Raw genomic sequence first — 16,907 nt, forward strand, 5'->3', positions numbered from 1 at the left:
AAAAATTAACATCATGGGCATCGCCACGTGCAAAAACACTGTACTATTAAAATATAAAAAACTTACCCCATATGGCAGTGATGGCTAACCTTGGCACTCCAGCTGTGGTGAAGCTACGACTCCCAGCATGCTCCATTTATTTCTATAGAGTTCTAAGAGTAGCCAAGCAAGGGGAGCATCTTGGGAGTTGTAGTTTTACCACAGCTGGAGTGCCAAGGTTAGCCATCACTGCCATATGGTGAATAGCGTAACAGGAAAAAAAAATTTGTGGATGACTTGCCATTTTTACATCACTTTACCTCCCAAAAAATTGAATCAAAAATTGTACACAATTCAAAATGGTTAATTAATAAGAACTACAGATTGTCCCACAAAAAATTAGCCCTCACACAGCTCCGTATACATAACTATAAAAAAAAAGCTTTGGAGGTCAAAAGTAAACAATTTTTTACAAAAGTTTTTTTTAGTATTAAAAACACAAGAAAAACTATACAAATATGGTATCTTCATAATCGTACTGACCTGGAGAATGAAGAGCACAAGTCAGTTTTACCGAATAGTGAATGCCACAAAAAACAAAATCCATAAAACTGGCAGAATTGCGTCTCATTTTTTCAATTCCACCCCATTTGGAATTTTTATCCCAGCTTCCCACTACATCCTATTAAATGGTGCCATTAGAAAGTACAACTTGTTCCACAAAAAACAAGTCCTCATACGGAAAAATAAAAAAGTTATGGCTCCGGGATGGTAGGGAGCAAAAATCGAAAACGCAAAAACAGAAAATAGCTTAATCAGCAAAGGGATAATTACTTTAATCGGTTTAGTAATGCCTGCAAATGGATATTTTATTGTACAATGCCTCTACAAGATCATTTATGGATATAATAAAGGGAACAGGACCCAATACTGACCCCTGTGGTAACCCATTACTAATAGTGACCCAATCTGATTATGTACAATTAATAACCACCCCGTTGCTTTCTATCACTGAGCCAGTTACTTTCTTAAATACACACATTTTCCTCTAGTCTAAGCATTCTCATTTTATATACCAACTTTATGTAGCACAGTATTAAATGCTTTGGAAAAATCATGATCTACGGTATCCAGTCACTCAACCCAGTCCATTCTAGAACTTACCTCCTCATAGAAACTGATTTGAATAATTTGACAAGATCAATCCCTCATGAAGCCATGCTGATACAGTGTTATACACTTACTTTCATTGAGATACTCCAGGATAGCATTTCTTAGAAAACCTTCAAACAATTTACCCACAATACAGGTTAAACCTACAGGCCTATAGTTTTCAGGATTACTTTTGACTCCTTTGTGAATACTGGCACCACATTTGTTATGCGCCAGTCCTGCAGGACAGACCCAGCCATAAGAACATCAGTAATTATTAGAAATAATGGTATGTCTATTACATTTCTTCGTTCCCTTAGTATGCAGGGGTGTACACCATCTGGACCAGGTGATACGTTTATTTTAATCTTTTAAAGGTGGCGCTGCACTTCTTCCCAAGTCAGACAGGTGACATTTAATAGGGTTTTTATCTGTAGGCAGCGGCGCTCACAGTAGTGCTGCAGCCTTCTCTCAGCTTTTCCTAGGCCAATGACGACACGTTCATCCGTCATGTGGGCTAGGCGCAGCTCAGCCCCATAAAAGTGATTGGCGCTAAGTGTGATACTAAGCATAGCCGCTATACTATGTGCGGCACTGTGCTTGGTAGGCTCGTCAGCTGTCGTCATTGGCCTAAGAAAATCTAAGAGGAGGCTGCGGCACTACTGCGATCACGTGGCCTAGGAAGTGAATGGAAGTGAATGGGGCTGAGCTGCAATACCAAGCACAGCCGTTATACAATGTACAGTGCTGTGCATGGTAATCCGTAAGAAGGCAGTGGCGCTCACAGGAGTGCTGCTGCCTTCTCGAACAGCTGATCAGCGGGGATCCCAGGTGTCAGACCCCCACTGATCAGATACCGATGACCTATGCGGAGTATAGGTCATCAGTATTAAAGTCTCAGAAAACTCTTTTAAACATGGCATAGCCAGCCAGTGACTGCTATATGATACAGCACAGAATTTCATGCTCCGATGCTCTCCCTTGCCCTGAGCTGTATGCAACATCTGCAAACCTACCAAGACATGGCCGTTCAAAAAAAGCACTAATTAGAAAAGCAGCCAAGAGATCCATGGTCACTCTGGAGCAGCTGCACTGATCCACAGCTCAGGTGGGAGAATCTGTCCACAGGACAACTATTAGTCATGTACTCCACAAATCTGCCAAGAAAGCCATTTTTGAAAGCAAACCATAAGAAGTCCCATTTGCAGTTTGCCACAAGCCATGTTAGGGATACAGCAAACATGTGAAAGAAGATGCTCTGGTTAGATGAGACCAAAGTTTAACTTTTTTTACCTAAATGCCTCTGTGTTACTGTAAACTAACAGTGCACATCACCCTGAACACACCATGCACACCGTGAAACATGGTGGAGGCAGAATCAAGCTGTGGGGATGCTTTTCTTCAGGGACAGGGAAGTTGGTCAGAGTTGACGGGAAGATGGATGGAGCTAAATACAGGAAAATCCTGAAGGAAAACCTGGTAGAGACTGCAAAAGACTTTAGACTGGGGCAGAGGTTCACCATCAAGCAGGAAACGACCCTATACATACAGCCAGAGCTACAATGGAATGGTTTAGATCAAAGCATATTCATGTGTTAGAATGGCCCAGTCAAAGTCCAGACCTAAATCCCATTGAGAATCTGTGGCAAGACTTGAAAATTACTGTTCACAGACTCTTTTCATCCAATCTGACTGAGCTTGAGCTATTTTGCAAAGAAGAATGGGCAAATATTTCAGCCTCTGGATGTGCAAAGCTGGTATAGACATACCCCAAAAGACTTGCAGCTGTAATTGCAGTGAAAGCTGGTCCTAAAAGACTTGATTTAGGGGGACTGAATACAAATGCACGCCACAGTTTCCCGATTTTTATTTATGAAAATTTTTGAAAACCAAGTATAATTTTTTTTCCCGCTTCACACATACCTTTAACTTTGTGTTGGTCTATCACATTAAATGCCAATAAAATAGATTTAAAGGGGTTATCCCATGACTAATGTAAAAAATGACAGTACATTAAAACCTCTTTCTAACAAAGCTAAAACCAGCCCTGTACCTCACATAAATCCAGAGATCTCCCCATTCATTGCTCTGCTAGATTTATATCAAGCTGACAGGTCAAAGGGAGTGTCTTTTCTGCTTCAGCTAAGGGGGCGTGTCCATAGTCTATCTATCACAGCTCAGGAGGCAGTTGAAGGATGAAACTGAGCATGTGCGGCTTTCTCAGTGAGCAGTAGGTGGCGCTATACTGATATTTTATTGAATACTTCAATGGCTATGGATATTGAAAACTGTAGAATATTTTTCGTGGGACAACCCAATTTCAGGCAGTGACGGGGACGAGCCTCCCTAGCGTCACCCGCGATGCTAGGGAGGCTTGTCCCCGTCCCCGCCTGTCATTGGCTGCTCACCCCCGACACCGGATATTTTCATCCGCGCATGGGGAGAAGCAGCTGCGGCCATGCAGGGACCAGGAGTGGGGATAAAGCAAGTAGAATCAATGTGAGGGGCCCGGCATATGGGGGAGCATTTGTTGGTGTCGGATAATCCCTTTAAGTTTGTGGGCGTAACGTGAAGAAATGTGGAAAAGAGGTATCAATACTTTTTCAAGGCACTAGATGCAACAAAACCTAGCACATCATGTTACTCACAATCTCGTCCCGATCTTCCCATTCCACTTCTGAAAGGTCAACACTGTTATAATTCGGCTTTGGTCTAAGTTTCTTTCCTTCCTTGTACTGGAAGATAACAAACCAGATATTAGATTATTTTGAGGAGGCACAAGGGCCCAGTTGAGAGGGACACAGCACACCACTCCCCTATCCCCATTGCTGCTTCATTAACACTAGGGTCTAGGCCAGTGATGACGAACCTTTTAGAGACAGAGTGCCAAAACTGCAACCCAAAACCTACTTATTTATCGCATAGTGCATACACAGCAATTTATCCTGAATATTACCATGCAATATACAGGGTGGGCCATTTATATGGATACACCTTAATAAAATGGGAATGGTTGGTGATATTAACTTCCTGTTTGTGGCACATTAGTATATGTGAGGGGGGAAACTTTTCAAGATGGGTGGTGACCATGGCGGCCATTTTGAAGTCGGCCATTTTGAATCCAACTTTTGTTTTTTCAATAGGAAGAGGGTCATGTGACACATCAAACTTATTGGGAATTTCACACGAAAAACAATGGTGTGCTTGGTTTTAACGTAACTTTATTCTTTCATGAGTTATTTACAAGTTTCTGACCACTTATAAAATGTGTTCAATGTGCTGCCCATTGTGTTGGATTGTCAATGCAACCCTCTTCTCCCACTCTTCACACACTGATAGCAACACCGCAGGATAAATGCTAGCACAGGCTTCCAGTATCCCTGTATTGTTCCTATTGAAAAAACAAAAGTTGGATACAAAATGGCTGACTTCAAACTGGCCGCCATGATCACCACCCATCTTGAAAAGTTTCCCCCCTCACATATACTAATGTGCCACAAACAGGAAGTTAATATCACCAACCATTACCATTTTATTAAGGTGTATCCATATAAATGGCCCACCCTGTAGTATAACTTCCATGTACTTTAACATTAGCACTGCCTGTGCCGTTCATTGCGTGCCCTGCGCTGATGAATGGCAGGAAAAGTCTAAGGCATATTGGTACACCATAGACTTTTTTCAGCTTGCTGGTGCCCACAGAGAGGGCTCTGAGTGCCGCCTCTGGCACCCGTGCCATAGGTTCGCCACCACTGGTCTAGGCTTTGAATCAAACAAGTAAATATTTGTATGAATTGTTATTTTCAATGCCCTTAGTGTGTGCCTTATTCAGAAAACGTATTGTCAGTCCCACAATAGACGGGCCATTTTGTGCCTACAGCATTATGAAGTTGAATAATAGTAGTTACAGAAAAGCTCACCAGGGGGCGCAGGTCAGGGTGAGAGAGTATGTAACCGTTATTTGTGTTCAGAAAGGCGTAACCATGAACCCCGAGCTGAGGAAATAAGAAAGAGAAAAGAAAAATAATTTCTTATAGGCATCATATCAAAACATTAAATAGTGTCATCACCTGAGGGCGCTGTGGATTTGTAATATTATGACTCCAGTTATTATATACAGTAATTTCTTACCTTGTACCTCGGAGCCAATTTCAACAGTTCACGCAAGGGAACATCAGATCCTACAACTCCCAAAAGAATTCCTTCTGATCTCTGCAGAGAAGAGGCAACAGTTATATGAGAAAAATTCCTCTAATAGATGAAGCAGCCACAACCACTAAAATGTCCACAGACACCTCTATACAACCCTTGTTAGGGGTTGTATATGTTATGAGGTCATCTAGATGCATGCATGCTGCTGATTTTGGGGGAACCCAGTCCAGGAACTGCCAAACTATTGCCCTGAATGTCCATGCACCTGTAACTATGAAAGGGATTCTCCGGGATTTAAATATTGATGACCTATGGAATAACACCCGTCTACAGCAACAGCCACCAGCTCACTCTTGCATGTCCTGTCTCACACGCAAGGTCTGAGTGAAGATTTAAACCTCTGGGTGCCCTGGTCTCCAGTTCCAAAATCCAGAATGCATCTGTACTCCGGACCTTGTGTTCCTAGTTACCTCCTCTCAATGGTTTGCATATCTTTTCACAGCCAAAGACCCTCATATAGGTAATATCTCCACCATGATCGGAAGGTACTGCATCATCTCATGTATTAGCAAGCTATGATAATACAATTGTTAAATAGAGGGCGGGTTGCGGTCATGCTGCGGTGAGGAACCTCGTGGCCAATCAGCCCGCAGCTGCCTTTCATTTAATAATGAAGACCGCACTGTACAGTCCTTCTTTATTGTTAATGGCCACACTGCACCTTTAATGACGGGCTGTTGCTGGTATGGGGTTTGGCTGGTTAAATGGGGGAACAATATGCAAATTATTGTTGTTTTTGGCTGCAATCTCCTGCATGTTATTTAACAGCAAACACTGAATATTAATCAGCTCTGGCATACCCAGATCTCCAAACCCAGAGCTCTCCTGTCCTACAGGTGGGAGCCTCCTTCTGCCATCTGCTTTTCCACATCATCTAATATCGATGAGAATATGTCATCGGGAACATCCAGCTCCTCCTCTCTCTGCATCTCGCTGACTTTTCTAGGACATGGAAACTTTGAAGGATGATTTGGAAGAAGTAAAGTCAGCAAAAGATGAGGATGGTCATCATTAAGACCTGGCCTCCCTAAGGGGTGCAGACTGGATGGCACTGGTTGGCACGCTGGCACCAGAATAATAAGGTCTTCCATCTTCTTGGTATTGAATTACATTTATGGCTGATGTAGGAATCAGTAAATGTAGGAATAAATAAAATAAACTAATGCAGAATAAGTCTCCCTGTACTCTCCCTGTATTGTTCCTCTCTTTTTGCTGCTGTAAAGGAAATGGTCTTTTTGGTAACAGGTACAAGGCTGACTTCCAACCCTCTTATAAGATATCTTAAAATCTCATTGACATTGCTTTTAGTGAATAACGCTGCGGGTTTCCAAGTCCACAGTGTTTAGTCTCCCCCAGTGGATATACTCTTAAAGCCATTGCCTATTTCCCATTGAAATCAATAGGCATCTACTGATTTAAAGTATCGCCTGCAATCCTCTACCTCATAGATGAAGGTCTCAAAGATTTTTAGGGGATTAAATAAGTCAGCGTGATTGAAAGTTCCTTATCCCCATAAGAAATGTTAAATTTCCCAGCACCAGTGAGTCTTTCCTGGCTGGAAGATCTGGGACATTTAAAGTTTTTTTTTTTGAGCTTCCTCTTCTGTCAAGCTGTTCTGTTACATCTGTTTCTGGGAAAGCTGAGTGACAACTAATGTGTTCGTCAGTACAGATCCTACAGGGCTTGTTACTTAGCTTTCCCAAACTCCTGCATGGCAGATATGGAAATGAGGGATGTGATACTATAACTAGGTTGACTTGTGATTCAAAGACAACTTGATATTCAAAGAGTAACTCCCCCGTGGGATGCATTTTGGCAGCCAATACTGGTTGTCCACCAGCTTTACTAAACACGGAGAAAGCTAAGGGTCCATTCACATGTCCGTGTGTGTTTTGCGGATCCACGGGTCCGCAAAACGCCGACATCGGCGATGTGCGTTCCACATTTTGCGGACCGCACATCGCCGGCACTTAATAGAAAATGCCTAATCTTGTCCGCAATTGCGGACAAGAATAGGACATGTTCTATTTTTTTCGGGAACGGAATTGCGGACTCGGAAGTGCGGATCCGCAATTCCGGATCCGGGCAGCACATCCTGCTGCCCCATAGAAATGAATGGGTCCGCAATTCTGTTCCGCAAAATGCGGAACAGAATTGCGGACATGTGAATGGACACTAAGGCCAGAATTTCTTCTACCAAGTTGAAAGAAAGCACAACAATTTTCTATCCTTTCCATGGCAGCCTCAGCCCATCAGTCCCAGTCTCTATTTGTCTTACTCTTTCTCTGGCAGTCTCAGTTGGTCTTGTCTGTCTCTTTCCCCCCTTTCACTGGCAGTAACATCCCGCCCCATCTGTCTCATTCTTTCTTTCTCTGGCAGCAGGGGTGCAGCTAAAGGCTCATGGGCCCTGGTGCAAGAGTTCAGCTTGGCCCCCTTTTCCTTAATGCTTTGTGGCCAGGGGCAGGAAAGCACATAGCCTTCGTGCTGCCTGAGGCAAAAATTGAAATGGCACCCCGCCCATGCCAAATTCTTGACCTAATCCCTTTCCTCTAGCCAGAGGTGTTACTTGACCAGCATGCAATTTCTATAATACTGGTGCCTTCTTATGTGGTACAGGGGTCTATAAGTCCCCACAGGCTCCTGGACCTGGTACCTCTGCACCCCCTATAGCTACGCCCCTGTCTGGCAGTCTACACCTGTCCCGTCAGTTTAATTCTCTCTTTCACTGGCAGTCATCGTAATATCTCTTTCCATTTCCAATATGACTCACCGTCTCATTTTTCTTGCTGAACACAGGCATGGCCACAGTTGTCATAAGAAGCAGACTTTGGGCCTGGGAAGCAAAGAGCTGCAGACAGACAGAAAATGCTCATTATATATATATTTTTTTTTTTCCAAAGAACGAGGCAGCACTTCCAGATTGACGTGAAAGGGTGAAGACCCCAAACTTTAATTCCCCAGCAACGTTTCGGCCTTCTCAATGAGGCCTTTGTCAAGCTATATATATATATATATATATATACACGTTATTTGCAGATGTAGATGCTCTGATGCCCTCCACAGATCCATGCGTCAGGTCACAATGTTGTTCTGCATTTCATCTTCTGTGTAATGAGCAACTCACATGTTCAACACTCTCAGTATGCAATGAACTTTATCTTGTGCAGGCATCTGGCTAATCCAATAGTCTGGAACCTGAGTCTGGAACATACTTTGTTTCCTCACTATGTTCAAGAACATTGCTTGCCCATTTGAAGAGAAATCTCTGATACAATGTAATAAGCTGGGGTGAGGGACCTGAGGGTCTGAACAAGGCAACAGATATATAGACTTACAAAACTTTTCATGGAAGCAATGTAAGCACAATAACTGATCATCATGAGCTTTGCTGTATGGAGTCATCATGGCTGAGGAACACAAACACTTGGTATTACCTTGTGCACAATGCCAAGAAGCAGATGAAGAGAGGTAAAGCTACCACCACTGGACGCTTCTACTTGAGGTATATCTTAAACTACTCTTCGTGTCAGACATTCACTTATAGAAGCGTTTTCCAGCTGTAGTTCCACAAACTCTTGGGGTCTGATTTAGGGGTCTGGTCTGGAGTCTGATTAATTTATGTATCTGAATTAATCTGAAGTTTTAGGTGTGACATTTGGTATTTTGGGGTCTGGATTGCCAATAAGAAGAATTACTTTTTCTTCTGTACATACAGTGATTATAAGTGCTTGCGTATTACTTGATTTTAACCTTTTTTTTTTTTCTCTCTCTCAAAAAAAAAATGGTAGGGTTTTAGTCCAGGCTGTAAAGGATGGGAAACCCTAACTTCTTGGGATACCCACCTATAGGTGACGCTACAGGCAAGAATATTCTTTCTTCGTGAGAAATCAACCGTAGTTTGGCACATTTGACTTATATTAGTAATGACCTGCTCTCTGTGTCTTTATTCAGTGATAGGGAGGAAGCAAAGTGCCAAGCCAATGCTACCATTAAAATGATGGTTGCTGGGCAGAACCCTTAAAGCTATTTGCAGATCTCCCAGCAACTATCAGATCTACTGATGCGTGGTCAATGTCTGTCGCTTGTTGTCCACAATGAGGGTGAATAATCAAATATCTTCTTCCTTGATTAAGGGTTAATTGTGTTTGTCACCCTTCCCCCAATATGCACTATACCTACCTGATCCAGCAGGCAGCACCATCTGCCACACCATGGAATACAGTAAGGGAAACCTGAAAGCTGAGTGACCTATCAAGTGGGAACTGTAATGGCAGCCACGATTTTCATGCAAATTTCCAGGATGAGATAGAGCTATAAAAATCTAAAGAAAAAGGGGGAGATTTATCAAACCTAGTGTGAAGGAAAACTGGCTTAGTTGGACGTAGCAACCAATCCGATTCCACTTTTCATTTTCCAAAGGAGCTCTGAAAAATGGAAGGTGGAATCTGATTGGTTGCTATGGGCAGGCAGTTTTCCTTTACACCAGTTTTAATAAATCTCCCCAAAGTGTGTAATATGGTATAGCTTACGAGTGTGCATTTCTACCACACCACGACACAATATTGACTTGTGCAATGAGCGAGCAAAAGAACTTTCACAAACATTAACCAAACTAGCACCACTGGGACACGAGGCAACCACAACACTGAAAGCACCGGTTACCTCTTCAGACTGTGGAAGCTGCGGCATGGTTAGGATGATGGGATTATGGGTGGATTGGAACCAGGTGGTGGGAAAAATGGTACGAAATTACAATGAGAAATGAGACTCAAACAAAAATCAGACAAACGAAGGTAAATACAGTAAAATTCCCCAAATCTGGCATCCGATTATCGAGTACCCATCACTTCATATTGATGGCAGATTAAAGAAATTTTACCGTATAGTCTATTAGACAACCAAGGCTATGCTGGAGCTACAGTCCGGTGGTTGAGTAATAGAATATACAGTGATTTTTCCTTGGTGAAAGCTTAGACAGGATTGAGATGGCCATTATTAAAATCATCCGTGCGTTGTGGTCATGTTTGCAATGCACAGAGTAGGAAATGGATCTGACGACCGCCACCAGGGCCGTGTTCCATGAGACACGGACAAAGGTAGTGCAGGCCCTCCATATGGTCCCTGAGTCTGTGTAGAAAAACAGAGGTGTGAATTGCACCATTGGCTACTATAGGTCCGTGTGCAGTGTGTTCCGCACACAGGTGAAATTCACACGACCGTAAGTGTTTTGCAATCTGCAAATTGCGGACCCGCAAAACACGGATACTGGCCGTGTGCGTTCCGCATTTTGCGGACCGCACATGGCCAGCGCTATATAGAGAATGCCTATTCCTGTCCGCGATTGCGGACAAGAATAGGACATGCTCTATATTTTTTGCGGCACTGTGGAACAGAACAACAGTGTGCAGCCCCATTGAAATGAATGGGAACGCACCCAATCCGTAAAATTGCGGAATGGATGCGGGCCCATTTATGCGGTCGTGTGAATGTACCTTTAGGCCTATGTGAAAATTAATGTGCGGCATTCTCAGTGTAAATTCTATGTAAATAAAATGCATTTGGTGTATGTGGAAGTTCTGCAAATTTCTAATTTGTTTCAATTCAGTATTTTCCAGATCTCTGTTGTTGGTGGATGAAAGCATTCATGTTTAGCTACAGAGACTACAAATCTGTATAGACCTTATGCTTAGGAGGGGTTTGTGTCGGTGACAAGAAGCAACTTCTAGCGCGCCAACTTTTACTGGCTGAACTGCACAATAGCTGGAATCACTCCACCCATGAAGAAGAGCATCCCACACATTGGGTGGATGTTCTGAGAAGGAATGAAAAGCACAGCAGGGGGTGCCATAAAAAGTATGTTACAGCAATATCTAGAAGCTGGAGCATTTTTAAGTATTACAGTTGAAAAATGGTTATATTTTGCCTAGTACAACATGTTAAATCAATATTTATTCATGTGGCAACACCTTTAAAGGGGTCGTCCCAAATGGACATCTATGGCATGTCTACAGGATATGCTATAAATATACAATAGGTGAGGTCCTGCTATAAAAGGAGAGGACACCGTGCAGGTGCAGCTTTCTCCATTCATTGTTATGGGTCTTCCAAAAATAGCCGTGAGCTTTTACTTAGCTATTTTTGGGAGCTCCATAAAAGTATGGCCACCGTTCCATTTCAGGCGTTATGAGACAAGGCCCCTTTCTTAAGACAGGATCAGCTCCCAGAGGTGGGAACCTCACCTATTGAACATTTAAGGTATACCCCTTGAATGTTGTCATAAATGTCCAAATGTGACAACCCCTTTAAAAATACAAGAGTGGGACAATATTGGATAATATAGCAATAAACCAGATGTAGTCAGAGTTGAGTGGCTTGCCCCATCTTCCTCTTGTGCCCATTTTCATACATAAGCCCCAATACTATGCAGCTGCGATGAACAAAATGACACAAATGAGCAATGGGATAAAATGATGAGTTGCAACTTGTATGAGACATAAAAGCAGTTTCCTTGTGTCAATCTGGAGGTGATTGACAGGTCATTCCGTTTGCAACTTATTAGCTGAAGTGATCATAATGTATCTGACAACCATACGCCACCCCTCATTATATAAGGCAGATTTATTTTAATTGGATATTTAGTGGATACAAGAGGTTTAGCCTTTTCCAGGGATCATCTGTAGGTGAAAGTCACTCATTAAGTAATGTCCGTAATTAACCTACCGCACTATCCATGTATGCCTCCGTCCAGATTATATCGTGGTCATGGTTGATGACCATTGGCCGGCTAAGCACATGGAGGTATTCCATCACATTCTCCTGGACATCAGCCAGAGTACTGATCTGTGTATAGTACCCTACAAAAAAAAAGAAAAAAGCGTGTCATACACCACACTGCACAGACTGATATAAAGCTTGTTGTAATTATATGTCATTACAGCACCCCGTACAGTTTATCTGTCCACAATTACCTATATCATATGTAAACAGGATTCATTTATCAAAGATACCTTTGTTGCTACATGCGATCCATTTTACATTCTCTGCAAATGTCACTTCTCTCCCTATAAGATATGTAAACATTCGGACCTAGAAAAAAAAAATTACTCTGTTAAAACTCACAAAGCAGCACAAAGAACCGATGAATGTACATCTCACATCAGATGAGGTCCAAAATCTGCATCATGCAGCAGATTCTGAATTCAGAAAAATGGGCACCGCCATGGGCACAATAATCTCCCCTATACTACAATCATTTTGGTACATTTCTGACATTGATAATAACTCAAGTTACTATCATAATAAGCAAGATTAGCATGTTTTGGAAGGAATCAGAGTGCCAGTAAATTATATGTTATTAACAGGCCAACTAGGAAATGCATAATAAATAATATATAGAAAAGTGGGTATCTTACCTTCTTTTCAGGCCAATTATATTTTTCAAACACTTGCTCATAATCTTCCACGGCCCCATCGGTGATCAGCATAATTGCCTGGTTACAAAGTCCACCCTGACCAGCCTCTCGGAACTATAGTAACACAAATGAATACAGAGATATTTCACACATAACTACAACTATTAAAAAGTGCACTCTTACTGGAAAATTCTTCTGGGAACCCAACTGATACTGAAATTGACCGGCACTGAGTTCCCATTTGAATTTGACTTACACACCACCACATCTAGCCTACTGCTGTGCAAGTTTAATGTTAGTGTGGGGCCAGAATCCCACCTCTGGGATTCAGAACCCACTCGACCTCCAAAAACATACTCAAATAGCAGAGGAGGCCACACAAGCCCTGTTCTCTCCACTGAAGTCCACTGGAATTACAAAGACAGCAAACTGGTGATTCTCTCAAACTTCAAAAGGTGTTCAATGCGCATTTACATGGCTGCATAGGATGTCCTAACAACCATCAGAAGGCAGTCACAATCTAAGACACATCTAACACTAGAGCTTTGTCGAAGCATTTGGCTTGAGCAAAATACCATCACTTTCTATGGATGGGGAACACTCCATTAATCAAAAGGAACATTTTATGGAAAAGTAATAAACGGATGAGAACTCTTGCAATGTTTTATACAGAATATACTATGTTTTACAATATTGGTAAGACACATGAGTTTACAGTACCTCCTTTAAGATTTTAAATGCCTCAATGAGGGCTTTATTGACAGTTCCCACACCTTTGGCCTGTAATTCGTCCACTAGCTGCTTGAAATGCTGTAAATAAGGGAGAGAATAGAAAGCAGTGACATACTGAGCACAAGTTCTACACCTGTTCCTGAGGCCTGGATCATTGACCACCGAAGAATTTTGATCACTTTGACACATTATTTTGAATAACTTAAAAAGGTTGTCCCATATTGCTCTTTGCATGGTGGGATGGGACTAAGTGATGGCCCCAGGTAGCTGCCTTACAGAAACAGCTGAGTGGGCCAGCCCTCCAATGTTTCTGTAACTCCTATTGTAGTGAATAGGCTTTCTAAACTGGTGACAGAACTAGGAAGGGGCTGTGGAGAGAAGGACACACATCCCTTTAGCATTTATTATCAGATTCAGGAGCAGTGAGAATAAGAAGTTTTATTTTGCTCCTGAAAGTGCACTGGAGGCAGAGCTTCACTGCAATGTGCTCCCTGCATTGAGCTACTTCAATGCCCTACTCTATGCTATGGGTGACAGCTGTAGCTGTCACCTGATTGGATGTTACAGATGTCACTCAGAACAGAGGGAAGCAGCTATGAAACAACTTCACTCACAGAGCATTTTACTCTATTCTCTTGATGATAATCTCCTACCTAGTGCTGGCAAAAGTTTAGCATGGTCAAAACTGCTAACAGTTTCTATTAAATAATGGAATTGGAGAAAGCCTGTATTCACCTCTGCAACCATTTTATTACTCCTATCTAAAAAAAAATTGAAACCGTTGCAAGCATTTTTTTTGCAAGCTCCGTACAGTATTAGAATGTATTGGCTCCGATGAGCCGAAGTTATAACTTCATAAATTAATTTGTACTATAAAAAAACCATTTCCCGAACTCTGGTTTAGTTCCAAGTGTCCGAACCTGAGTTCGGGAAATGTTTTTTTACACTACAAATTAATTTATGAAGTTGAAGCAATAACTTCGGCTCATCGGAGCCAATACATTCTAATACAGTACGCAGCTCCTGCTCCGTACAGTATTAGAACGAAGTTTTATGCGAATCGACTTCAGATGTTTCATCCGAAGTCGATTCGCTCATCCCTAGTATCAATCTACAAACCCAGTGTAGTCTGCTTATGCAAACATGTGCTCCCTTCCATCCCCTCTACTTTTTACTAACTTCTACTGGGTACATAAAGTGGGAAGAGATGGAAGGGAGTAACACATGACTGTAGGCTCAGACTACGAGGTGTTTGTTCGTAGTCTGTTCTCATGGATACATATAGGTCTGCATAGGATCTGTAAACAGAAAGTGATCTGAAATTTTAACTTAGACTATTTGCAAAGTTCTTACATTTTTTACGTTATATGCCTTAGAAAAGTTAAAGGTAAAAAGAGCCTGAATTAGAATGAAGACTTACCTCACGATTATCTCTGTCTGCCTGCACCAAAATCCCCTTGAAACATGGCTCAATGTAATGGACATAGTCATTGTACTGGAGAAAGAACAGACCAAACAGTAAACCTGGGGACGTGAGGCTAACGTACGATCTGCATGCTCTGTATCAGGGGTACTCAACTACTTATTTTAAAGGTCAATTTACCTGGGCCTGCCTTCAGCTGAAGGTCCTGCAGACCCAGAAAATGGCACATAGGGTTAAATGAGGTGCATAGGATTCCTAGGGACATATGTGGCTACTTCCTATGAATGTGAGGCCAGTGGGGTTACTAAATTAATAACCCCATGTGCCTCACAATATAAGGGATAAGAAGCTACCTGTACCATATTAGTAAGCTCAATATGGATAATTTGAAGCTGGGGATTATGCAAGGCACACAAGTGAGGCGCAACAGTATTATGTACATGAGGTTGCTAATGTCAGACACATAGAGGTACCATATTTGCAACCCTATGTGTGCCAGTGCTAGTACTGTTTGTGGCCAATTCATGTAACTGCTTGGGGTCTACTGCTACATGCCATGCTACAGCTGTACTAGCCATGGTTTCAAGGTACGTGTAGATATCATGACTCAACTTTAAAGGGCTTCTGTCACTCCACTAAACTCATATTTTTTTTTTGTCTCCTTAAAATCCTTATGCTGCGATTTCTCAATATATAGGGTTATTACTCAGTTTGGTTCAGTAGTTATATAAAAAAACTGACTTTTATAATATGCAAATTACCTCTCTGGCAGCAGGTAGGGCGGCTACCTGCTGCTAGCAGCCGCATCCTCCATTCATAATGACGCCCCCTCCTCATGTTGATTGACAGGACCAGCCAATGCGCTCGTCCTCTGGCTGGCCCTGTCTGCGTTTTAAATCTTGCGCCGTTCTTCAGTTGGCGCAGGCGCACTGAGTGGAGGACGCTCGCTCGGCCGCTCCATCCTCAGTGCGCCTGCGCCGATGACGTCATATGTACACCCGGCGCAGGCGCACTGAGGATGGAGCGGCCGAGTGAGCGTCCTCCACTGAAGACCGGCGCGAGATTTAAAACGCAGACAGGGCCAGTCAGAGGACGAGCGCATTGGCTGTTCCTGTCAATCAACATGAGAAGGGGGCGTCATTATGAACCAAACTGAGTAATAGCCCTATATATTGAGAAATCGCAGCATAAGGATTTTAAGGAGACAAAAAAATAATAATGAGTTTAGTGGAGTGACAGAAGCCCTTTAAAGTGTACACACACTCTCACATCAGTAATCTTATGCATCCAATACAGTGCAGACAGACACAGAGGTAGGCACATAAAATTAAGGAATGCACTACTGACACTGTGGTAGGTAGACTTGCCTATGAGAATAATGCACCCACTCGGCCTGTGCCCCTCTCACACTCCCTATAAATGTAGACAGTCTAAAGGGAAGCACTCACAGGGAGTTATACATGAGCCAAAAGCACCATCTTTGCCAAAGCGCCTTATTGCCTAAGCGCCTGGTAGTTAATCAGGGCAGTTAGACAGGGCAGACAGAGATGCTATGTGAGCGATTCAAACAAATTATTTCACTCAGTTTATTGCGGTTCTCATTGTTACAGCTGTCAACCTTCAAAATCAACCACAACTTCCACACTCTGTCCCTTCTCTCCACATCAGTCGCTCCTTCCCTCGCCCAGGTTCAGTTCACATACACTTTTTACCCTCATACATCACCATGACCCATCTTTATCAATGGTGCAGCATAAAAAAAGACCCATACAAATCATTCAACCACTTGCTGTCTCTTTCTGTTTTCCTGCTACTAGCTGCAGGGGATATTTTACCAAACCCTGGCCCTCCCTCCATTGCCAACTTCAGCTTCTCATCTGCCATACATAGAAACCCCGAACATTGTATTAATATTCACTGTACATGTTCTCCAGTGTCTTAGCTGTGTGCTCTGGAACGTGCGGTCTGTTTGTAACAAACTCCCCATAATCCACAAC

At 42.5% G+C, this 16,907-nt stretch overlaps 1 protein-coding gene across 4 annotated transcripts in view; it reads right to left on the reverse strand.

Moving 5' to 3' along the window:
• The window catches only part of CACNA2D4 (calcium voltage-gated channel auxiliary subunit alpha2delta 4), a 256,717-nt gene that overhangs the window by 155,378 nt on the left and 84,432 nt on the right, over nucleotides 1-16,907 (reverse strand). For all 4 annotated transcript variants that reach the window (XM_040436631.1, XM_040436615.1, XM_040436624.1 and 1 more), the window contains exons 9-17: nucleotides 14,908-14,982; nucleotides 13,476-13,565; nucleotides 12,756-12,869; nucleotides 12,351-12,429; nucleotides 12,064-12,197; nucleotides 8,114-8,191; nucleotides 5,263-5,343; nucleotides 5,052-5,126; nucleotides 3,780-3,866 (exon numbers count right to left, since the gene is read on the reverse strand). In XM_040436631.1, coding sequence (XP_040292565.1) covers nucleotides 3,780-3,866; nucleotides 5,052-5,126; nucleotides 5,263-5,343; nucleotides 8,114-8,191; nucleotides 12,064-12,197; nucleotides 12,351-12,429; nucleotides 12,756-12,869; nucleotides 13,476-13,565; nucleotides 14,908-14,982 — 813 coding nt within the window. The remainder of the gene's footprint in view (nucleotides 1-3,779; nucleotides 3,867-5,051; nucleotides 5,127-5,262; nucleotides 5,344-8,113; nucleotides 8,192-12,063; nucleotides 12,198-12,350; nucleotides 12,430-12,755; nucleotides 12,870-13,475; nucleotides 13,566-14,907; nucleotides 14,983-16,907) is intronic.

Source organism: Bufo bufo, chromosome 1, assembly GCF_905171765.1.
Source record: "Bufo bufo chromosome 1, aBufBuf1.1, whole genome shotgun sequence".
NCBI classification, from domain to species: domain Eukaryota; kingdom Metazoa; phylum Chordata; class Amphibia; order Anura; family Bufonidae; genus Bufo; species Bufo bufo.